A 24,452-nucleotide genomic window follows, 5' to 3' on the forward strand; every position below is an offset into this window, starting at 1 on the left:
TGAAAATATTTGGTAAGATTTTGTGTTTTTGCAGTGTAAATATGTTAATTAACAATAGCATAGTTACAATATATGTAAAAGAAAAACTGTGTAACAGAGATGTTTAAATACCAGCAGAAATGTTATTTGAATGGAGTAAAACTGTTTGTGGCCAGATAGGAAGGATCTGTGTTAATGCTCCTTTGTGTACCGAGGATACATTTTCCAACAGTAATGTTATTTTACAGAGTTTATTTTAAATATTTGTCTATTAAATGACTTATTGAGCTTAGAAATGAATATAGTGAGTAATAATAAGTGAATAAAAAATGACGGTTAGACCAACGCCCTCATTTCCTTTCACAGCAGTGACTAAAACAATAAAGAAGACCACCAGCCTAACACCTCTAAAGAAGAGGGAGGAGGTGTTAGCATGGTGGATGTCTGCTGCTAATGACGGTTTGCATTTCACATCCACCTCCTTCACCTTCATCAGACATAAATACTGGGGAGAGACTTTGCTCCAGAGGTTTCAGCTGACGGTCAGCAATGGAGAACCGCTCATTCCTCCTGTGCATCGTTCTGGCATGTTCAAGTACGCATTTTCTTTCAAATTTTGCATTAAATTAGGTTTGGATTAATGAAACTGTTTAATCTCTCCACAGTCTGGATGGTCCAGGGAAGAAGCCTAAAGATCAGGATCGATGATGTTGAGCTGGGAGAACCTGATGTAGACGTACAAGGGGTAATGATTTTTAAAAATTGGTTAAAATTATTCTGGTAGTTATTTTTCCCAATTTCCATTGTATCTATAATAAAGGATTTAAAAATATATATGCAACTGAAACAGGCAATTTTTTGTTAAACCAGAAAAAAAGTTAATAATAAGATAAATAGTGAAAATTTCTGGCTAAAAACGCCACAGAATGCTACAAAAATATGTAAGCATTTTTTTTCTCACGTTTATTTACTCTTCAATAATTATTACTTTTGTTTAACATAAACGCTGCAAAATACTTTCTGATTTTAGTTCCATTTTAGTGGATATTTTTATTACCATGTAACATATTATGACTTTGCTAATCTGTTAACATTTTTCCACCACAATCTAAGCAAATATGTCATATTTACAACGGCGTCTCAGGGCAGATAGAAAGAAATGAGCAAATTTCTGCCAAAATACTATAAAAAAGAGGAAAATTATTGAGTCAGAAAAGTCAGAAATTTGCTTGAAAACACTCAATTTTTTTAGATTAATCTTGGAAATTTAATAGAAAAAACAAGAATTTTTTTAGGTTTGAAAAGTTGAGCATATTGCTAGAATAAACTCAGGAAATTTGAGAATAATCTCAGAAATTATCTAGAAAAAAACAAGGAAATATTTTAGTTTCAAAAGTTAAAAATTTGCTGGAAATTAAAAAAAAAATTTTTTTAATTTATTTAAGAAATCTTCTAAAAATAAAACAAGACAATTTTTAGATTAATCTCTAAAACTTTCTTGGAAAAAAAAAACTGTTTTACTTTCATATCAGACATTTCAAGAAAAAAAGTCAAAAATTGTCCACGTAGAAATTTTATGAATTTCAAAAGTCAAAAACTTTATATTATTTAAAAGTTAGATCATCATATGAACTAAAATATAAATTTTAGTTTATGGATTTTTTGGTATTTTAATAACTAACTGAAAATAATTTTATATGAATAATATAATTCCAAAAAGATAAAATCAGACAAAAAAAAAAAAATCAAATTATTTTTAATATGAAACTTTAGCTAAAACTGCAGGTCTGTGTTTCTGGTGAATTTTGATTAAAACAAACTTCTTCTTGATTCAGTGAAGTTACTCACAGTGGGTAGAGTACCCAGACATTTTACTCTAAGAGTAACTTTTCCAAAAAGTTACTCAAGTAAATGTGAGTTAATGTGACTAGTTACTACCCAGCCTCGTTTAGTTATACATTTACATTGGTTTAATTCAATTCAAATGAAAACTTGGATTAATTCTGCGTGAGGTGAAATAAATGTAGATTTTTTTCTAAACTTTTATTTTTCAAACTCTTGCTTTTAGCTTCCAGGGATGTGCTGGGGATGCAAATGGGCTTTGAACAAGTTGAAAAAAAAAACTTGGATCAAACTCCACTGCGGAGGTAAAAGTTCAAAATGGCTGCATGCAGCAAAAAGTCCCATCAGAGACGCATGGAGAGAAAAAAAAACTCATCTATTTGTGTTTTTCCAGGCCATTAAAGCAAAACTGAGATCTGTCTGCGATGGCATTGGATTACTAAAATCACAGTGCCGTAAATTTGTGGACGCAAACCTTGCAGTCCTGATTGAGGAGCTGACGACGACTGATGATGTCAGAACGATTTGCGTCAACGTTGGAGTTTGCAAGTGAGTCAAAATCTGTCCTTCATTCAATTATCGATGAAACTCAATCCGGTTTTATGAAAAATAGGCATATCACAAATAATATAAGGTTTGTTTTGGATATTTTAGATTATCCTGATCTTGTTTGTGATAATGGTTTAATTTTATTTCTAGACTTTTATAAGGCTTTTGATACGTCGAACATGAGTTTATTTTTCAGAGTCTAAATAAATTTGGGTTTGGGAAATTCTTTACTTCTGTTGTTAAAACCTTATATCAAAACAGCAACAGCTCCATCAAATTAAGAAACGGCTCCTCTCCTAGATTCAACCTCTGCAGAGGAATCAGACAAGGCTGTCCCGTCTCCCCATATTAGTTCCTTTTAGTGGCTCAACTTCTGGCCGATCATATTAAAACTGGTCCTGTAAAAGGGATCACTGTTGCTGATAGAGTGGTTACTTTAACACAACTGGCAGATGACACTACTTTATTTTTAAAAGACCAGAGCCAAATCTCTTTAGCTATTAAGGAGATTGGTACTTTCTCCAAAGCTTCAGGTCTTTCTCTTAACCTTAAAAAATGTGAGATAATGGCCATTAAGGACTGTTCTATAGCCTCAATTGAAGCTATACCAGTTAAGAATGAGGTTATTTATTTAGGTATAAACATCACGAAGGATCAAATAAAAAGAAGCTCCCTAAACTTCGACCCGCTAATTCAAAAGACTAAAAAAAGACTTAATCAATGGTTAGTTAGAGATCTTTCTTTGCGTGGCCGTATTCTGCTTACAAAGGCTGAAGGCCTCTCCAGACTAATTTATGCTGCACAGTCATTAGACATGGACAATAAAAATGAGAAGGAAATTGACAAACTGCTATTCAACTTCATATGGAAAAATAAGACTCACTATATAAAAAAATCTACTCTAATAAATTCATATGAAAACTGAGGGCTTAACTGCTTATCTTTCTCTATCTTAAATAATATTTTTAAAATAAATTGGATCCATAATTTTTTTAATTCTCCAGCATCTTTCTGGAATATTATACCTTTTCATATTTTTTCCAAATTTGGTGGTCTAAAGTTCTTTCTAATTTGTAATTTTGATATAACGAAACTACCAATTAAACTCTCTAACTTTCATCGGCAGGCTCTTTTATCATGGTTACTCATCTACAAGCATAACTTCTCTCCTCACCGATACTTTATTTGGAATAATAAGGACATTCTATATAAGAGGAAAACTATATTTTTTGATTCTTGGTTTAATAATAACATTGTTTTGGTTGACCAATTGTTCAACAGTGATGGTCTGTTGTTGACTTATGAAGAATTTCTCTGTAAGTTCAGTTTTCCTGTCTCTCCTGGAGAATATGCCAATGTTTTTGGTGCCGTTTCTACAAAGATCTGTATGTTATTTCGGCAGAAGCCGAGAATCCTTGATTACTCTCCCTTTTTATCTCCCATACATTCTCCTGTTGGCAAAATTTGTTTGAATCCTTTTCCTTGTAACAATAATAAGTCGATCAGATCCCTGATCTGATCTACTGATGTGGTTGTTCATTATTGGAATCGCTTTCATATTACTGTGTCTTGGAAATTTATCTGGCTGCTCCCTGATCACTTCCTTCTCTCTAACAAGATAAAGGAAGTTTCTTTTAAACTCATTCAGCGAATCTACCCCGTTAGTCTATTTAAAGAAATTCAGTTCTAACATTGATGTGAACTGTTCCTTCTGTGTCGTTTGCCCAGAATCGGTCACTCATCGGTTCTGGTTGTGCCTCATTCTAAATTATTTTGGCAATATTTTTGTAACTTTGTTGATTCCAAAATTTCAGCAGGTTTTCACTTATATTGGGAAAATGTCTTATTTGGATTTCAACAAAATGGAGGAATGAATGTAAAGAGTCTCCTTATCAATTTACTAATTATTAAGGCTAAATTTCACCTACATAAATGCAAATTTTTGAAGAAAAAACCAAATTTTTTAGTTTTTTTGATCGAACTTAAACATTATTTATCAACAATTCATTCCTCCACTAATCAAAAAGCAGAATCAACAATACGGGCTTGTAATCAACTTGGAATTTTGGATTATCTTTTATATTAATGCACTGTGACATCTGGCAAACATATCACAATTTGTGCTATTTCCTTTATACATATTTATATTTATTGTCGTTTTCTTATCTTCTTGCTTTATGTTATGCTCCCCTGGTAAATTATTGTTATTATCTTCCTGAGATTTGTTCACAGTACATTTGTATTGTTGTTTATTACAATAAATAAAGTAAAAAAAAAAATAAAAAAAAAAAGTTTGCAAGTGAGTCGCCGCAGATTAGCAGATTACAGTTTTTTCACTGCATCACTTTAATCTGTTCATTTTTGTTTGTTTTTTCTCTTCAGGCCAAAGGATCTGGAAATTATCTTCTATCCAAACAAACAAGAATCGCGACGCATCAAGATCAGTGAAGTCAACTGACGACCAGAGAAACATGATGTATCTTGATGCAACTGAAATAATTAGCTTTTCTTAGCTTCCTTTAACTAAAGCATATCTTCCGCTAAAAACTTTTTTCCTTGAGCAAATAAAGTTGACAGTTTGACATTGTGTCCATTTCTCACTGAGTCAACAAAGAGAAATATTCAGTCTAGAACTTATTCTGCAGATCTGTTCAGAACCAGCAAGTTAAAGAAGCTCAACCTGAAAAAGGCTTCCACTAATAATGCGCTAATAGCAGAGCTAATGTTTAGCATAACACCTTGCTAACTTTGAAAACACTTAGCCCACTCGGCTTCTCCCAAAATAAGGAGCTAATACAGATGGGTGTTATATAAACTTTAATAAGTTGAATAAAGTTTGACATCTGTGTTGAAGTTTTGGTTATAGACCGTTATGAATTCTTCAAGCAGTTAGCGATTTATGTGCATGCTTTTATTTTGAAGGTGGTGAAAATTGTTTACGAAGCACTTCCGTTTCCTCTCCTCACGTTCTCGCTTTTCCTCAAAAACTTTCAAAGAAACATTTCAAAGAGAAAAAGACGTACAGTAGAGAAAGAGATATAAACATTACAGCATCTGTATTGTAGCGCAGGCAAATTATGTAAAAATTAAATCGGTGCTGATATGATTTTAAGTTAGCACATTAGCATTAGCTTTCACTATATTGTGTTGGCGTAGAACGTCAGTGTTAGCGAAACCATTTTTTTAAATGAAGCTCTTGTAAGCAAAAATAATGTCCGTGATTAGAGCTTCGGGTTAGCGAGGTTTTAGTTAGTAATGCCCACTGTTGCTGGTTCTGTTCTAGAGTTGACTGTGTAATATGTGTATGTAATATGATTGTACAAATAATATTTTAAAATCGAGAACATTTCGGTCAACCTTAAGAATCCTCTCCACCAGACTCAATATTTATAACTGTTTCATTTGATCGGAGATGATTAGCTAAGACAGTTTTAAATATTTTCTCCAACATTATCCTTAAAATAGGCTTTGGCTGTTCTATTTCATAAAAAATTTGATATCACATACATACAAAAATACAGACCCATAAATACTCACGGAATTAAAAATGCAGACAACTGGAAATAAATGGATTTTTATTGCTTTTTAATTTAAGTTTCCATTATTTAGTGTATAAGGAACAAACAAAACAATACTTAACACAAATATTTACAGTCGACACCACAGCTGGCTCTAAGGATCGTCCGTTTTCAGTGAAACGCGCCTCCTCATGATGACGCTGCTGCAGAAAGCAGAAACTGGGCGTTTCGGTTCACACAGCCTCCATCTTGGAGTCCCCAGCTGTGCCTCAGCGCGTCTCTGTCCAGCTTGTTCAAACCTTGGGAGCAAAGCCGGAGATCCTGCACCAGTTCGGACAAACCGTCCAGCTCTTCGCTGCTCCAAGGACCAGAAACCTGACAACCTGATGGACAGTATGATTAATTAATCACAGAATTAACAAAATATACAATTAAACCCAAATATTATATAACAAAAATATCAAAATGTTAATAAACGTAGAGGAATGGAGTCGCCTCTTTCAAATCACTTTTCAAACTTTCCCAGCACCATATTTCGGAGATAAAACAATACAAATGAAATAAATTTGAACAGAATATGAACAAGTCAACTGATGTTTCAGTCACTAAAGCTGCAATAAATCAGTTCAACGTTGCCACAAGAACCAAAGGTTTTATCTGCCAGAAAAACACTTTATTGCTCATCAGCTGCTCTTTAAACCCTTTATGTGCGTCTGGTTTGTGTAATTTGTGTGATTATGTGACATGCAGCTGCAGAGCTTCGACCACAACCAGCTCCAGAAACTAAAACTGCACACAGCAGTGAGGCTGCAGCTTATTATTAATCTACTAATCAATTATTCTGACGATTAATTGGATATTTACTAATATGTGTAAAAAGAACTACAGGCTGATGTCTACCTTGCAGGTTGAGAAGGGTCAGAGGTCGAGAAGCCTCTCGGACGGATGTCAGGATGCTGTGGAGGCCCGACCAGGAAACGGACGGGTTTCCTGACAGGTCCAGACTCCTCAGGGTTGGACATGAAGGCAGACACCTGACGGAAAACAGAAACAGAGCCGATGATGTCACATTTATATGCAAACTGAATTTAATAAACAAAAAGGAAACGCAGAATTTCACAGAATTAGCTGATATCTGCGATAAGAAAAGGATAAACAGGAGTCTGTCGTGTTTTGGCCTGTGCAGCTCCCATACCCGCTGTTAGGAAGCTAGCTAGTTGCAGCTAGCCACATGTGCTAACTTCTTAAAGTTTCCATAAATCAGCAGAATCGAGAGTTAAAGGTGCTGCGAGAAAATTAAAGTAAGCACAAAAACACTATTTACTGCAATCGAGTTAAATGGAAAAGGATCAGCGCCGCTGAAGAACAAAAACAGTTAGGAATTGTAATCTCAAAAGATTAAAGTCAGAATAAAAAAAGAGTCAGAATTTAAGAAAAAAGTGAGTTCTAAGAAAATATAGAATGAAATAAAGTAAAAGGTCAAAATTTTGAGAAAAAAAAACAAAATTCTAATAAAAAAAGTCTGAATTATAAGAAACAAAATTAAAAAACATAAATCCAGGAAGAAAAACCCTGAGAATTCTGAAAATGTCACAATTCTAAGAAAAAAAGTCAGAATTCTTTCAGTGGCTCTAATGTTGTTCCATAGAGTTGCCTGTAACAGAGGAAGGAAATAAAAGTAACCAAAGGTCCTCATTATGATGGAAGTGTACCAAACTTTTACTTTTTGCTGTTATTTTATGTGGAACATTTTGATGTTGAATTAAACTCTAAAGCTTTTTAAATTTCCTTTTATGTCAAAAACGAGATTCTTAGTTTTGCACATAATGTTCAAGTTCTTCAAAGAAATGAGTTGGAAACACTTTTTTGTGAAGCAGAACAACAGTAAGGTTGGACTCTAGATTTGTTCCCTTTTATTTTTAATTCACACCATAATTATAGACATTTCTGGGTTAATAAATGTGATAAAAAGGGAAAAATAAAATAAGATGAATTGTAATTTAGGAGAGAATAAATCGGATCTCATGCAACCTTACATTTATTCCTGTTTTCATTTTAAGCAGTTATGAGGCATTGTGGGAAAACTTGAAACTGCTTCTGCTCCAGTTACTCAGCAGGTTGTTGCTAGGTAACCATAGACCAAGTGAGTTAGTTGATTCCAGTAGCTTTGCTAAGCTAGCTGTGAGACGTTTAGCAGCTCTAGCCTTTCCTCTGCCTTCATTTCCCAGAATGCTGTGCGGTTCCGGATCGGAGTTCAGTTTCCATCAGATGTATTACCGACTGATATCGATCTCTACTGCGATACTGATTTATCATCCAGCCCTACATGGGAGAGCTTCATTCACTCACAAACCTGGCCAAGATGGCGACGCTGCCGTCCATCAGTCCATTTCCTGCCAGACTCAGGTGGATCAAAGGACACTCGCCCTGTAAAAACATACTGGTTTTACTGGTTTCATAGTACAGAAACGGCCATAACGTCCCAACCTGAGTGTGTTCGTACCTGGGACAGGAGTTTGGCCAGGTGTTCCAGAGCCAGGTGATCAGCTGGACCCCTGCGGATGGCGGCCAGGTCCAGATGAGTGAGCGTCTGCAGGGGCAGAGTCTTCAGAACCAGCTCAAAGCCAGTGGAGCCCAGTGCATTGTGGGACAGAGACACTGATTTCAGGTGGCCCAGTCCTGGGGCATGAAGGGATTTTAGTTAAACAGCCATTTTGATAATTTTTTCCCCTCACTTTCTTTCCAAATAAAATAAAAAAGTTATATTATTACATCTTTATAAATCATGACTGTTGCATTAGCTGTTTGCTAATACTTTGTCGTAGAGTTGATCTGAATTCAAATAAAAACTGTAAAACAAGATGGCTGACCTGGGCATGATGACATCACTCTGAACTACGGAAACCCAATGAGTGCAAAAATCTAAATGTTCCAACTATGACAACAAAAACCAAAAATTCTATAAAATCAATAAAAGTTGATTTAACAGTACAGTGAACCCTCGCTATATCGCGTTTCACCTTTCTCGGTCTCGCTGCTTCACGGATTTCATCGTGCATTGTGTTCTGCATTCTGATTGGCTAAACAGTCTCTCAGCTTCTTCTCTACCTGTGTGTCAATAACGTTGCGGTTTAATATGTACACGTACGTAAAACAGCTTGCCAATTTCAAGAATCTTTTTGCCCAGAAGAAAAAAGAGCGACAACATCTACCGATAACTATGTTCTTCTCTCTAAGAAACCCACCTGCACCGCGGGCTTTAGAAGAAAAACCGCTACAGAGCGCAGTCAGGCTGCAGCGGCTCAGTCAGAAGAGCAGTGAAATACACGAGAGTCACTATTTGTCCTACTGTACTTTGTTTTTTTTTTTTTCATAATCATTTTTTATTTTCTCCCGTTCTAATCCAATAACTCGGGTCGCGGTGGGGCGGCACTGATCTCCGCAATTTGAAGCCTTCAGTTCGTATTGATGATTAAAATTATTATTTTACAGTACAGTAGTTATTTGTAAAAAAAAAAAAAGTTTATACAGTACTTTTATTTGTTAAACAAATGTTTGGGCCTTTAAAAAGGTTTTGTTCTTTGGTTTCAATGTGTTATGGAGTATTTCATTGTATAATAATTGTAAAAAAATAAAGGTTATTACTTCGCGGATTTCGCCTATGACGGGTTCTTTTTGAAACGTAACCGTAGCAAAAAATGTGGGTTCACTGTAATATTGGTCTTTTAAAGGGGATGTTTATGTTATAAAGAAGACAATGCAGCTGTTTTACAGCTTTGTGTCGGCAGAATGGCCTGAAATGTCGACTTTTAGACACTAAAGTGGCTCCTAGCAGTGCAGAACTACATCAGCCTACCCGTCAGCGCGGCGGCCAGCAGCAGGCGGTGCTGCTGAAGGAAGCGGGCCGTGAGCCGACAGGCCTGCAGAGACAACCTGGACAGCAGAGGACAGCTGGACAGCAGGCAGGACAGAGACTCGGACACACCGTCTCCAAGCGGGTTGAGGCTCAGATCGAGCTCCTCCAGGTTCTACAGAGTCAAACCAGACAAAATCATGACAGAAATGTCAAATTAACAGAAATAAGCCTCACAGAACTGTTAGGTGCAGTGAGATATTTGCAGCAGAAACTAGACCAACAATACTTGGTAAGATTTAGTTTTTGCAGTGTACTTGGTGCTTCACTCTAAAAGTTGTGGTTATAATGCGACTAGAAATGAGAAAAGTGGGAGGAGTGTGAAACTGGAAGCGGTTTACCGCGTATGCAGGGTGACTCTGTCCCTTCAGCGCCTCCACAACCTTCTCCAGCCCCTCCCTCGTTATGCCATTGGCCGAAACGTCCAGCACCCGGAGGTGGGGCATGGTGATCGTCGTGGCGACCAGTTCCGGAAGGAGGTTGTCATGGAGACGGTTCCCAGGGAGGCGGAGCTCGGTGAGGCTGGCCTGGAGCTTGAGGGCGCGCAGCAGAGGGTTGAGGGAGGCGGGGGCCAAACTGAGGCCGCACAGCGACACGGACTGGCCGCCGTCCTGGACCTCGCACAGCTGGGAGACGCGTCTGTCCTCGTCTGGAGGCGGAGACACGCTTGGTTACAGCAAATAAAGGAAATAAGAACCAGAAAACTCGTTGCGTTACGGTCCATGTTGCTCACCCACTGCCAGACTCTGACAAGCCTTCTTATAGCGATCAGGAAGAGGAGGGAGATCCCAGGAGCAAACTTTAGCCAAAACCTGCATCAATCAATCAATCAATCAATCAATCAATCAATCAATCAATCAATCAATCAATCAATCAAACAAACACACAGTCGACAACTGAATGTTACATTTTGCCGTCGTTTCATTTATTGTCTCAAAAGCAACTCTGAACAGCTGAGTTATAGTCTAGATTTAAAGACACTCCGTGTTTCGGCTGTTTTGCAGTTTTCAGGAAGTGGTGCAGATTTGTGGTGCATAGCAGCTGAATGCTGCTTCTCCATGTTTGGTTCTGGGGATACGGACCTGAACCAGAACCAGAGAACCTGAGAGGTCCTCTGGTTCTGGATGCAACAACAGCAGATCTTTAATGTACTGTGGTGCTAAGTCAGTGGAAGGACTGTAGAACTCAGTGGTGGCTCTATCTTCCTGGTTTTAGTCAGAACTCCAGCAGCAGCTTTCTGGATCAGCTGCAGCTGAATGACTGATTTTTTTTAGGCAGGCTGTGAAGACGCTGCTGCAATAATCGATACGACTGAAGATAAAGGCATGGATGAACTTCTCTAGATCTGGCTGAGACATTAGTCCTCTAACTCTGGAAATGTTCTTCAGCTGACAGAAGGCCGACTTTGTGACTGTCTTTATGTGGCTCTGAAGGTTCAGGTCACAGTCCATCACCTCCGGGTCTGACCTCTGGTTTTTAGTTGTAATAACTGTAGCTGTGCATTGACTCTAGATCATTCCTGTTTAGGTCCAAAGATTATGACTTCAGTTTTGTTTTTGTTCAGCTGGAGAAAGGATTATGGATGCAAGTTATCGATTAATCAGTTTATCTAGAGTTGATCGATTAATCTCCTTTATTTATCCCTCACCTCCTCGTTGGTTTGCAGCAGAGCCAGCAGCAGGTCCTGTGGAGAGAGCAGCGCTCCTTCCTTCTGCAGCGAGAGGCGTGGCAGGAGGCCACATTTCTGGTAGTAGCGCTGAGCCGCCTGCTCACAAAGCCACGACACGGTGCAGGAGTCCGCCTCGCTGCAAAAAACCCAGCATGATGGTTTAACTGGGAAAAATCACCCAAAACCCTCCCGATCTGAAACCAGGGCTTCTGCAACACGAACCTCTGTGGAACTGGGATGAGGAAGACATCTTCTTGCACTTTGACCCTCATCCTGATTGGTGGAGGCAGTGATGCTGGCATGGGAGCAGCAGAACAAGGAGCTGGAGGCTAAAATATACAAAGAAACCAGGAAGAGACTGAAATTTACCTTCAATGTGACATCAGGAACGATTTATTTACAGTCTTTGCATTAGTTCACAGCAAATGTCATTTTAAAGACACTTTGAAAACACAAATGAATCAAACATAGAGACTTTCCAACCCAGAATATAAAGTCAGAAAAAGTTTCATTCGCCAAAAAAACTGACTTCAGTGAAGCACCAAAGCCACCATCTTGAATCATGTTTTAATCCACTAAAAAGAAAAAAATCCACAAGAAATAATACAGTTAAACTTCTTTATGGCAGTTTTTTGGGGGGAGAAAAGCAACAGTTGACTGGACACCTCACTAAGGAAGAAACTTAAAATTTAAGTTTAAGCATCAGTGCTGTATAAATAAACAGCATTTAGCTGAAGTTAGTGTCTGGCGTCTCACCTGAAAGGTCACCAGTGGAGGAGCTTCGGGCCTCACGTCTTCGTCGTCTGTAACTGAGGGGCTGTTTGACCTGCTGACCTCTCGTGTGCCCAGCCTCACCATCCCTGGCATCTGAGTCATCTTGACCTGGTGAGGCTTCAGCAAGCCGTTCTTCCTCTGAGAGAGCCCCCTGCTGGACGAGCTCGATACAGCGCCTAGAGGAAGAGAGCCTGATAGGGATCAAACAATTAATCGTGATTCATCACAAAAAATTGATTACTGAAAAATTTATTTTTTGCACTTTAGTTGCACTTTCTTATAGATTTATTTAAAAAGCAATTAAATTGTTTATTTGCATGTTGTTAATGTAATTCTAATCTCATATAAACAAGACTTAAATGAAAAGTCTGCAGAATGCACCAGTTTTTAACAAGATGTATCCATTAATCGTCAAAATAGTCGATTAATCAATAACTAAAATAATAGCTGCAGCCTTTGAGCAGAAGGAAAGTGAAACTGGGAAAAAACTCGGATTAAGAAGTGAAATCTAAGCGGCTACCTCTGCAGGACGACTCTGAGCTCAGATGATTATGACTTCTAGTCGATGAGGAAGCCACTTCCTCCCGTCTCGGCTCGTTAAAATCCATTCGAAGCCGTCTCTTCTTCTTCGGCTGCATCTTACCCAGATCATCCTCCAACCAGGCGTCCGCCAGATACTCCTCCTCCGGAACCAGAGCGGACGAAACGGTCGGCGAGCTGGAGACCTGCGGCTGCGAAAGAGCCTGACGAAGAGTTTTGGCGCTGCCCAAGCTGCGGATGGCGCTGTGGTACTCGTCTCGTTGGAAAACGCACGGCGCGGGGGCCTCCCTGGTGCTTTCGGTCCTGAGCGGCTCCTGGGTTGAGGGATTCTCCTTCTGACTCGGAGCGGCTGGGATGGCGTGTCTGGGACGGACGGGACGGAGAGGACTGACCGGGCTGTCGGAGTCGCTGCCGTCTGAGCTGCTGCTGGACGTCTGAACCACACAGACAGACTCCGGTTTACTTTTCTCTATTTCACAAACAAAAACATCTCTAATGTTGTCTTTGCAAACATTACCCCATATAAAACAGAGCACTCGGTCCCTCTGGCTCTGTGTCGCTTCGATGTGCCGCTGCTCGGCCGCTGCCTGGGGCTGGATCTGTCCTGGTTTGTCGAAGAGCGCCCTCCGGTGGCCAGGAGGGGCTCTGAGTTCTCTGCATCAAACAGCTGGCTGTCCTGCAGGGCATCAAACGGCTTGGCTGCAGCCGGAGCAGCAGGAACTGTGTGGGAAAGAAATTGAGGAAATTAAAAGTTTTTAGCAGGGTGTTGTTTTAAAGGTGACCTTAGAATAGGTCTATGGGTGAAACAAAGTATGTTCATTACAAAATCGTTCTTGGATTATGAGATTTTAATCTGGTTATTTCTGCCTGTTTTCAGTTGTTTTAGGGCCGCTTGTCACTTTAAATCCAAATAATCTGCTGCTGGCCACGCCCCCAACTCAACATTTACCCTCGCACGTGAAAATGGCTGCAAACAGATGAGCAATTACACAACCATACATCTTTGAAAAGCAGAAGTGGAAGCTTCTGCACAACCAACAAGAATGCAGCAAATGGTTTCAGAATGATAAGTCAACAAAACACTTGTCTTTCCCAGCAGCCATTACACAGCTCATACTGCGGTAATCAAACGTGCTGGAGCCCAGATTGGGTTGCTAGGTAACGGGCAGAGTTCCGCCGGGGTTGCTAGGTAACGGTTCACCTCCTCCTGCGGCCGCCTTCCTCAGCAGTTTCTCCGTGCAGAGACATTCCTGCCTGGTCTCCTCGTCCAGCTCCCTCCTGTACGTCCTCTGCCAGAGACGCAGCGTGTCCATCGGAGTCTCACCCTGAAGGAACGGAAATAACTAAACTCATGAGAAGAAAATATCCTGACTGGTTCCCACATTTCGTTCCGTTAAAATCACACAAAGTGTTGCAAAACAGTTAGTTAAGGAAAACTCTAGGGCTACAATCAATTAATATTTTACAAATGGATTATTCTGACGGATAAAAAAAGGTGTACGTTCGGCAGTTGTTTTTTATTTAAGCCTTTTTTATATAATATTAAATTATTTGTAAATAAGGAAGAAAAAAACTTTTCATTGCATTTTAGGCAATGTCAGCATTCCTTAAGGAATCGTTTGATTATGTGTAGCAAAGGATGCATCTGCAGATAAATAAATACTTGAATAGGCCCTTTTTCTGCTTGACTTAACATCTATACAGTGTAAGGCTGGTCTGCTGGTTGTTTGAGATAGTGAAAGAGGCTTAATAGGAATTTTCTTTTAGAGAATTTGAATCATATTTACAGAAAGAAAGTGTTTTCCATGTTAAATGGAAAATATATCTATATATATATTGTACTGGTTAGGCTTTAGTAATGCTCTGACTGTATATCGATTATCAAATCCATTTACGATTAATTTAATAATCGATTAATCATGATTAAACCAATTAATCACTTCAGCCGTAGAAAACTTTACAACATAAAGCTAAAAAAAAGTAGTAGTATGTCGGTGCAGTGAAGGCTTCAGAGTTTTGTTGCTGAGCATTAATAATTCTGCTGGTGGTGGCAGCATCATGCTCCAAAATGGCTGCCTCCAAAACTGGGACTCAATATTAAACTGAACTTAATTATACTTTAAAATGTTGTCATAACTCACATCATCATGCAAATGAAAATTATTGAGCAATTTTAATTTATCATGCGATTAATTGATTTATTGTTCATTGTGACAGGCCTACGCATCGTGACATCATCTGGAAAACTGGTAAGAAAAACCAGATAAGTGTGAAAACCACAAACATCGAGTCTGAAATAAAACCAACTTCGCAGAGTTGCATTACTTTCAAATAGAAAATAATTTATAGAAAATATTTCTACAGGGTGCAGGATTAGACCATGTGATCTAAAAAATGAAAGGCAACGAAAAAGAGAGAAATAAAATGAAAGAGAAAAAGAAAAAAATAAAGAAAAGGAAAGAAAAAAATGAATAAGAAAACAGGAAAAGAAAAAAACTAAAGAGAGAAAACAAATAAAGGAAGGAACAAAAAACAGAAAGAAAACGGGAGTAAAAAAGAAAGACAATGAGTAAAATACAGGAAAGAAAAAAAAGGGCAAAATAACAAAAAAGAGGAAAAAACAGCAAGAAAAATGACTAAAGAAAAAAGAGGAATAGTAAAGAAGAGGAAGGAAAGAAAGAAAGGAAGTAATAAAGAAAGGAGGGCGCCTCTTTAAGGCAATAAGAAGAGAAAAACGCCTGAAAAAAACTCTTCAAACTTTAATTTACTTTCCCCAAACCGGAAAGTAAAACGATGAAATCAATGGATCCTTTTCTACTTCCTGCAGGTGCCCCACCCCAACACGTTGCTGTAAACACCCTGAATCTGCTTTTATTACGTCTGCAGCTGCGTTTTTATTATTCTATAAACTACTCAGAGCTGTGACCTTTGGCCTGTTTGGTTCTGGGGTGAATTCAGAGTTTTTTCCACATCATGAAAGAAAAAGAAAACGCAAACCTTTGCGTTTCGAATCGTGACGGAGGCGCCTCGCTCCACCAGCAGCCGAGCCACTTTGAAATTTCCGCACGTGAGTGCGTCGTGCAGCGGGGTCACGCCCTCACAGAGCGGGCCGCCGGGGTCGTTGATGTTAGCGCCGCGGTCCAGAAGCACGGCTACGACGTCTGGGGAAAAAACAAAACAGGAACGACATGAACACAGCAGATAATTTTCCACAAAAATAAAAATAAATGAATAAAACACAAAAACAGCAGGTTACCATGGTGACCGTGGTTGCAGGCCTCGTGCAGCGGCGTCCAGCCGCAGTAATCCCTGGGATTTACCGGGTGACCCTGAAACACAAACAGGTCAGACAAAAAAACTCCTCGTTTTAACTTCAAATGTTTAAAAACAAGAAGGAAGGAAAGAAAATGGAAGAATAGAAGGGAGGAAAACGAAAAAATAGAAAGCATGAATGAATGAAACAACGAATGAATGAACAAATGAACAAACGACTGACGTACAGATGAAGGCGTTTAGTTTGCTCACCTGCTCCACCAGGTAGAGCACCTGCCTCAGGTCTCCATCGATGCTCGCTCTGTGCAGAGACGTCTCTCCTTTCTCGTTCCTCTTGTTCCACTGCAGCACAGAGGGCCAAAGGGTGAAAGGTCACAGGTTAAAGCTGAAAATGTCTGAACTGAGATATTAAAAATGGCCGCTTTGTGCCACTCACCCTTCCTGTCTTCCTTCTTCCTGACACCATCTTGTCGTAACCATCCAGATTGTCGTCTGCAGGAAAATCAAACAGGATCAATTAATCAACTGATTGATCGATTGATTATTGCTCTCTCTCGGTTCTGATGAGCGCCTCCGAACCCGAGTCTGACAGAACCACGTCGCTGTCATTCAGAGCTTCGCTGTTCTCCATCTCCTCCTCTTCCTCCTCCTCCTCTCCGTCACTCCCCTCGGGTTCCCAGCTCTCCGTGGCGCAGAGCCGCAGCAGCCGCGCCTCCAACGCATCATCGCCCGCCGCGCCGCGCCGCCGCCGGGACGCCAGCCAGAGCCGCAGCGCCCGCTTCTGCAGGAATGAGAGCCGGCTTCCATCAACAGCTCCCATAGAGGAGGCCTGTGATGCTGATGCTGCCATCATTACAGCAATAATAAACATTATGCTGGGAACTAACTTTAAGCTCATTTCTACAGATGCATTTATACATTTTGTTGATTTATTCTAAGGCTAAATAAAATGCTCTACTGGAGCCATTTCATCAGCTCACCTGCAGCCGGGCCTGGCCAGACGCCTCAGCACAGCTAACGGCCGAGCTGTAGCTGCTCTCCACGTCCTCACAGCTGCAGCCGCTCTCCTCCTGGGCGGCGGCGATGTTCAGCCACGTGCTGCACTCCTACAACACAGAAAACAATCAACACTGTCTTGGTGACTAATTATTCTGACCATTAATCAAGTAATCGGAATGAACTTTTGTAATGAATTTTTCATATATCCACTTAAACTTATTTTATGCAATATTTGAAATATAACAAAAATACAAACAGTTTGTTTTTAGATAAGAAAATAAAAACTGTACTGTCTATAATGCAACAACTATGATGATGTAGCAGGGGCATAGTTTTACTAAAAATAAAAATAAAGGGAGAAGTAAATTTCTGCTAAATAAATCAGAAATTGTCTTTGAAAATACAAGGAAATTTTAAAATTTGAACATTCAAAAATTTGACACAAACCCCTTTTGTTCTAGATTTTTCTAGAACTCCAAAAGTTGAAAATTCACAAGGCAAAACTCTGAATTTTGATTAATTTTGCAAAAGTTCACAATTTCCACATTTTGAAACTCGGACATGTCCTTGTTTTTTGTAGAAAATTTCTGAAATAAAACAAAAAATTTCTAGGGTTTTTCCCACAAAAAAATTTACTCAGAAATCTCCAAGATGTTTGGGAAATTTTTTGGGAAATTTAGACTCTTTTGTTCCCCCATAACAGACGCAACATGTCCATCTGTAGCTAAAAAAAATCCCATCATCAATATGCAAAAAGCTCAACACTTTCTGCTTAACTTTACACCAATACGGCGTAGGACTGATCTGTTTATTATTTTTTGATAAAGCAATTAATAACTGAATAGCAAAATTATATTTTAACACAAAGTAAACCATTTGAAGCTAAAACTGCCACTAGAGGAGAAATATTTGTACAGGAAAATGAGATTTTTTTCATGTTACATGCAAAATGTATAGATTTTGTACAGTTTTGACTTAATTACCGCTGATTGTCTTGTTATGTTAACAATGTTCTAGCCTGTACATTCCAGTTAGTTGACCATTATTTCAATAAACGGTTCATGATGTTGTTTCTGATATTGTTGTTCTGTGATTTAATGCTCCTGTTCATTTAATTTGTTTGATTTTTAGTGAACTGAAGTCCAGAAGACGCAGCAGCGCGCTGCTCCTCAGCACCTCGGCGGCATTGCCGCGGCGCAGCGCCAGCTCCTTCCTGTAGTGATCCACGGCCTGGCGGTGCTGCCTCAGGTCGGTGTGGGTCGCGGCCAGGGAGACGTGGATGACGGCCAGCTCTCGATCCGGCTTCCCCAAAGCCTCAGCAGCCGTCAGCTGAGCCGCAACAGAAAACAAAATGCAGTGAACGTCGGCAGGGAGAGTTCACAGGCAAAAATGTTGATGCTTCTCAATATGGATTAGAAATAAAATCTCCTATTTTTTTTTTTATAACAGATCGGGGGGGTTTTAGCTAAAATGGAAATAAATAAAACTGACAATATTTTCAAAAATGTTGTTTATTTCAAGCATTGTTTCTGTGAATTGGACAATAGAGTGTTATCAGGGCCAGGCTTTGAGAACTTTTGTTTAATTATGAGAATAAAGATGTAATTTTACCAAACAAAATGTCTTAAAATTACAAGAAAAAAGTTGTCCTGCTACTGATAATAATTTGATGCTGATTTGTTAAAAGATTAAGTATTCTGACTAAGCATTAAGTGTTATTTGTAAAAATTTACACCAAAGTATAACTTCAGAAGATGCTCAACATTCCTCATTTTAATTTTTTATTTTCAGTGTTTGAGTTATCATAAAATTACTACTTTATTATCCCAATATTTCTACTTTATTCTGGTAATATGACGGTCATACAACTTTATTCTTGTATTATTACAACTATAATATGGTGATAATATGACTGTTGTATTAATATGACTTTATTTTGGTAATATTATGACTTTATAATCAAAATTAAACCTTTTTGGGCCTGGTCCTAATATTTTATCGCGAAGTTGACCTAAATTCAAAGTTCAAATAAACAGAAGCTGTGAAACAAGATGGCCGCCCTTGAGAATTGGTGGGGAATAAAATACAGACTTTCCAAAAAGTTAAATCTGACGAACAAATGAAAGTATTTAGTTTCACCAAAAGTGAAACAGATCATTGAAATGGACTTATGGCCCAGTCTTGCGTCTCACCTGAGCCCGGTAGGCGTCCAGAGCTTTGCTGTAGCAGCCCAGTTTGCAGCACAGATCCCCCAGCTGCTCGGTCAGCTCCACGGCCTGGTGAGAGCTGGGTCTGCTGCCCTGATCCTCCGACAGCTCCTCCTCCAGCCTGCACCCCTTATCAGCTGCAGAATATTGAAATAAAAGCAACTGTCTTACAAAAACTAAGCCAGAAACAAGGCTGGAGAGGATCCCTCACCATATTTGAAAGCTTTCTTCACGGCCATTTTGTCCGCCAGCTGCTGCGAGCCGAGAAGCAGGGCTTTCTTCAGAGATCGTCGGGCTGCCACGAAGTCGCCCAGAGAAAGCTGAACCTGTTGATGAGATTATTCCAGTTAAATGAAACTAACAAAACAACAGAAACATTTCCAATAACTGAAATTATTAAAAAAGGAAATGATGAAAAAACTATAATACACACTATTATAGTGTATAGTGTTTCCATGTACACTATAATATACATGGAACAATATTGCGCATTTATAAAACAACGCACAATACTGTAATTATGTGTACAATATCCTTGGTTTTTGTGTTTATGAATCAATTTCTTAGCTTTTCAAATTCATAAGAAATAGATTTTTTTCCTCAGCTACACAAGCAGCCAGCAAATAATGGCAACAGCAAAAGTTGGAATAAAACGCCTGAGTCAGTCATTTGTTCAACAATAAGTGGATTCATTTTTTGAAAATAGTATCTTCTGTTGAGTATTCATCACCCAACAGGTCTGGACAATAAATAAATATTATACATCAATAGATAATCAATAGATTATATGTCAATACTTAGATAATATCTAGGAATATTCAATACCCAGTAAATATAATATTCACTCAAATTTGCCTTCTGGGCAGCAGAGGAAAGACTTAAACTGTTTAACCTCTCACAGCTAGCTAAGTAAAGTTGGTGGCCGGAATAAACTCACTCATTCTTTGGTTGCCCAGCAACAACCTGCTGGACAAGAAGCAGTTTCAACTTCCCCCTAACTTTGGTTGCCTAGCAACAACCTGCTGAGTAACTTCCACAGGAGCAGTTTCAAGTTTCCCCACCCTGCCTCATAACTACTTAAAAATAAAAAAACTGCAACATGGAGTGAAAACTGTGGATAGAACAGGAGGTTATACCGCCAGTTTGGTGACATTTCAAATACTTAAAAACAAAAAAAACGAGTCAATATTTAATGATAAGCTGTTATGAAACGCTTCTATGAAGCGATAAAGCTTGTGTTTTATAATCACAAACAGTAAACTAACTGAATTAGACAAAAAAAGTAGCTGCGAAATAAAACTAAACTATAATGAAATTATAATAAACTTGGCTCGGACCTTGCCGACGCAGTGGAAGCACTCGCTCTCGCTGAACTTGTCCTTCATTTTCCGGGCGCACTCCTTGGCCTGCTCCAGGCAGCGGACGGCGCTGGACGGCTCGCCGTTGCGGAAGTAGATGTTGCCCAGGTTGAAGTTTGCCCGGTACAGAACCTCCAGCAGCTGGCTCTTCCTTTAGACGGGGAAAATATGTTAAGTAAAACAATGATGCACAACATCGGCAATCTGTGAAACATAAAATATTAAATTAATGACGAAACTTCCTGACTTATAAGACATTTCAATCGGGTTACGATTTGATCAATTCATAAAAATTATTGTTTTTGCAGATTTAACTTTCTTGCTCTTTTTTCTAAAATGAAATTATTAAAGTTTTTCCAAAAAGTGGCTTTTATTCATATCTGAGTTGTACAGAGAATTAGACCAAAGCTACAAGTATTTTAGCTTAGTTACAATAAAATAATATCAGATTAAGTATTTCTATTAAGTATTATCTGTAAAACCGAAGTATCACTTCAAAAGATGCTCAACAGTCCTCATTTAAATTGTTTATGTCTTGAGTTGTCATAAAATTACTACTTTATTCTCATGTTATCTCGACTCTATTGTCGTACGACTCCATTTTCATAATATTACAACTTTATTCTCCCAATTAAAAAATGTTTAGCCTGCTCCTAATTTTCCGTCAGAGAGTTGATATGAATTCAAAGTTCAAATAAACAGAAGCTGTAAACAAAATGGCCGCCATGTGCTGGCATCACTCTGATGGTACACCTGATGTCATATAAATAATCTGCTTGTTCTTACTCTGCGATGAAAACGCTCCGCCGGATGAACTCGCTGCAGCGTTTGGGCTCCCCCAGCTGGTCACAGACCAGACCCAAGTTGAGGAAGAGGCGAGCCTTCATCTCACTGATTTCTCGCTCAGGCAACGTCCCTAAAAATAGAAAATAAAAGCCTTATTACATAATTTACAGCAAATCACTCAACATCACTCACTAATCAACTAAACTAAAACGACACGCACCGCCTAGTCGTTCATCCACAACAGCCAAACTCTTCCTGAAAGCGTCCTCAGCCTGCTCTAAGCTGCTTTTTGATTGGTCGGATTCATACCGGAACAGGAAGGTTCGACCAATGGTGGCCAGCGCTCTCTGCTCCTCTGCATGATCTCCGACAGAGCGGGCCAGGTCCAGGTGACAACGTTGGTGCTGGAGAACAAAACATCTCACACTTCCTTATGCTGATACTCAACATTACTCTTAAGGTACGACTTCAGTATCAGAGTTAAAGGCGATGCATGTAGGGGTGCAGGTTATCGATTAATGAGTAAATCGACTAGCAATGAATTGATAAGCGGCTATTTTCTTAAAAACTAAACTTTTCTCTTGTATCAAAAGGATTGACCATCTTTCCATAACAAATGGCGGCTAAACTACAACGCTAAAAAAAAGTCTAAGCAGACGTTATCAGTTAATCGATTGAAACTAATTTTAATCTAATTAACCCTTAATGACGCCAGACTTTTTTGTACAAAAAACCAACCTTTAAAGCGGCTTCGATTTTTCCCGTCTCAGCGTAGCACTCTCCTATTTTGCGGTTTGCTACAGCCCGTCCAATCACGTCATTCAGCGCTTCAGAGAGCGCCAGCTCCTGTTGGTGTTCTCTAATGGCGCCCTCATAGTCACCTGAGGAGAAAAATAAACCCAATAAGACAAACTGAAAGAAGGAACCATGAATCCAAGAAGGGCTAAAACAATTAATCGATTATTGATATAATTGTCAACTAATTTGGTAATCGATTAATCAGTAACTGGAGCATACAGACTCTAAAAATGGCCATTTTCTGAAAAATAATACCTTCAGAGAAATGATTAAGCTAATATATATGTATATATTTTTTATATGAAAAACCTTCATTTTCGGTAATTATGTTCTCCCCAGACTCACGTAGCAAGTTTAGCTTCACCTGTTTAAACGTCTGTAGAATAAAATCTTAAGCACTTTTTCTTACTTCTTATTCAAAAAAGTAATTGAATTATTTACTAATTTGATTCTTTCAAATATTGTGTAAAAATAGCTTAAGTTGCTAAATGACAAATCTGCAAAATGTGCCAATGTTTTTATCCAATTAATTATCAAAATAACTGATAGAATAATCAATAACTAGAATAATTGTTAGTTGCAGCCCTAAGTAAAATGCATCATTGCAAAGATGCTCAGAAGCTACAGAAGAGTTTGAAGTAAGTAGAATGAAATAAGTAAAATGAAAACCAAAAATCCTGTTAATACATGGGTGAAACTGAATAAATTACAGTATTTTGAAAAGTTGCTTAATTTCAGTAATTCCAAAATAAGTTTACTGGTCATGTTTGTGCAAACAAATATTCAGACATTTGGAAACCAAATTTTTTAATTTGGTAGAAAATAAAACAGAATTTTTTTTAAGTAGATGTGTATTCAGTGTTATTACAAAAGAAACATTTAATTCAACAATCTAAACTTTTATGCAATATCGTCTGATTAAACCAGTTTCAAAAGTTTGTTTATTTTGATGATTCTGGCTTACAGCTCATGAGCACAAATTCAGTTTATCAGAAAATATGATTACATAAGAATAAGAAGAAAGCATAAATATTGTCCTCAATACAAAGTTTATTCAGGTACTGCTTCATAATCCAGTCAAGGTTGCTAGAGCACCTTTTGTCATCACACTTTATCCTTCCACTAAACTTTTCATGAAATTAATGCAGCAGTCTGAAATGGTCACAACAATGTGTTTATGTATTTAAAAACAGTTTTTGTCACTATGTATTGGAATGTTAAGTGTAAAACACGTCCTACCAGTCCTGGACAGCAATTCTCCGAGCTGGTTGCAGATGTTAGCCTCTTCCTTCAAGTTTCTGTTAGCCTGAGCTTTGCTTTTTGCTCTCTGCAGCTCTGAAACACAAACAGAAACAGCGCGGAGGTTAATATCTTCCTTCCACGCTAGCAAGAAAAACACGTAAACAAAGAGATACTTGCGTTTAATTTCCCGAGAGGAGCTCATCTTTGTTTAGCTAGCGGCAGACCTGGAACTGGGAGGAAATGACAACTTTAGCTTCGCGCTGGTTTCTTAAAGGATAAACCGAACAACCTTTAGCTCATTTTAACTGCCGCTTATCTGCGTGTTCAACATTCATGGTCGGTTTGGGTGTCAGATTAAAGAAAGCAACGACCTACTGTAATCATCTTAGTAAACATCGCCGACATTTGGCTCAAAATGCACAATAAGCTTCACAGTTCCCCGCCAGGAAGGCGATAACCAATGACAACGATGGTTAATTTACCCGGAGTTTTGTCTGCAAGGCACAGTCCCGCTATCTGAAACATCGAACATTACAGCACCACAAAACTCAATTTTCAGCTACATCATTTTACTTTAGAGGTTTATTAATACATTTCTCAGAAAATATAGCGTAAAAATTACAATGCGTCATCGTCATGAAAAATAATATTTCTTTCTGAGTAAAAGTCAGTCTAACAGTCAAAACTCAGGGTGAAATTAACGCGTTAAAGTCGAGACTCTTTCCTAACTTTATTAACAACATAAAATGACAGCGTTATAGTGTTAAGTACAGACTAAGGAGCCTAAACATGGCCTAAACCAGAACACAGTCAATAAAATTAAAATTTCAATTATAGCTTCAGATTTTAGTTTGTTTTTTCAACTTTTACAGCTTATCAACACAATTATAAACCTATTAAAATGAATGCCAAACATGCGTGTTGATTATCCATCATCATTAAGGATATGAGAGTCTTAAGTGCTTCAACACGAGGTGACAACTTTATATTTATATATTTTTTATC

General features: G+C 38.5%; 1 protein-coding gene and 1 pseudogene across 2 annotated transcripts; one reads left to right on the plus strand and one right to left on the minus strand.

Moving 5' to 3' along the window:
• The first annotated feature begins 434 nt into the window (after window positions 1–434).
• Window positions 435–4,937, plus strand: LOC114134703 (prosaposin-like; annotated as a pseudogene).
• Window positions 4,938–5,928: 991 nt separating this feature from the next.
• On the minus strand, window positions 5,929–23,949 carry tonsl (tonsoku-like, DNA repair protein). Of its 2 annotated transcripts, XM_028001409.1 has the most exons (29): window positions 23,823–23,949; window positions 23,625–23,677; window positions 23,445–23,540; window positions 22,146–22,288; window positions 21,628–21,811; window positions 21,408–21,537; window positions 20,601–20,772; window positions 19,475–19,589; window positions 19,249–19,400; window positions 18,233–18,385; window positions 17,038–17,163; window positions 16,637–16,838; window positions 16,494–16,549; window positions 16,310–16,399; window positions 16,041–16,113; window positions 15,782–15,945; window positions 13,986–14,109; window positions 13,302–13,504; window positions 12,765–13,218; window positions 12,227–12,435; window positions 11,693–11,799; window positions 11,450–11,606; window positions 10,535–10,613; window positions 10,143–10,450; window positions 9,745–9,916; window positions 8,392–8,567; window positions 8,242–8,315; window positions 6,789–6,922; window positions 5,929–6,271 (listed from the first exon to the last, which is right to left on the minus strand). In XM_028001409.1, the coding sequence occupies exons 2-29, from the start codon at window positions 23,647–23,649 to the stop codon at window positions 6,078–6,080; spliced, it is 4,272 nt and encodes a 1,423-aa protein (XP_027857210.1). In that variant the 5' UTR covers window positions 23,650–23,677; window positions 23,823–23,949; the 3' UTR covers window positions 5,929–6,077. The 2 variants fall into 2 exon arrangements, with proteins under 2 accessions (XP_027857210.1, XP_027857211.1); XM_028001410.1 differs by lacking the exon at window positions 23,823–23,949 and having other exon boundaries at window positions 6,078–6,271; window positions 12,227–12,420; window positions 23,625–23,649.
• Between the last annotated feature and the right edge of the window lie 503 nt (window positions 23,950–24,452).

Source organism: Xiphophorus couchianus, chromosome 19, assembly GCF_001444195.1.
Source record: "Xiphophorus couchianus chromosome 19, X_couchianus-1.0, whole genome shotgun sequence".
Classification (NCBI taxonomy): Eukaryota; Metazoa; Chordata; class Actinopteri; order Cyprinodontiformes; family Poeciliidae; genus Xiphophorus; species Xiphophorus couchianus.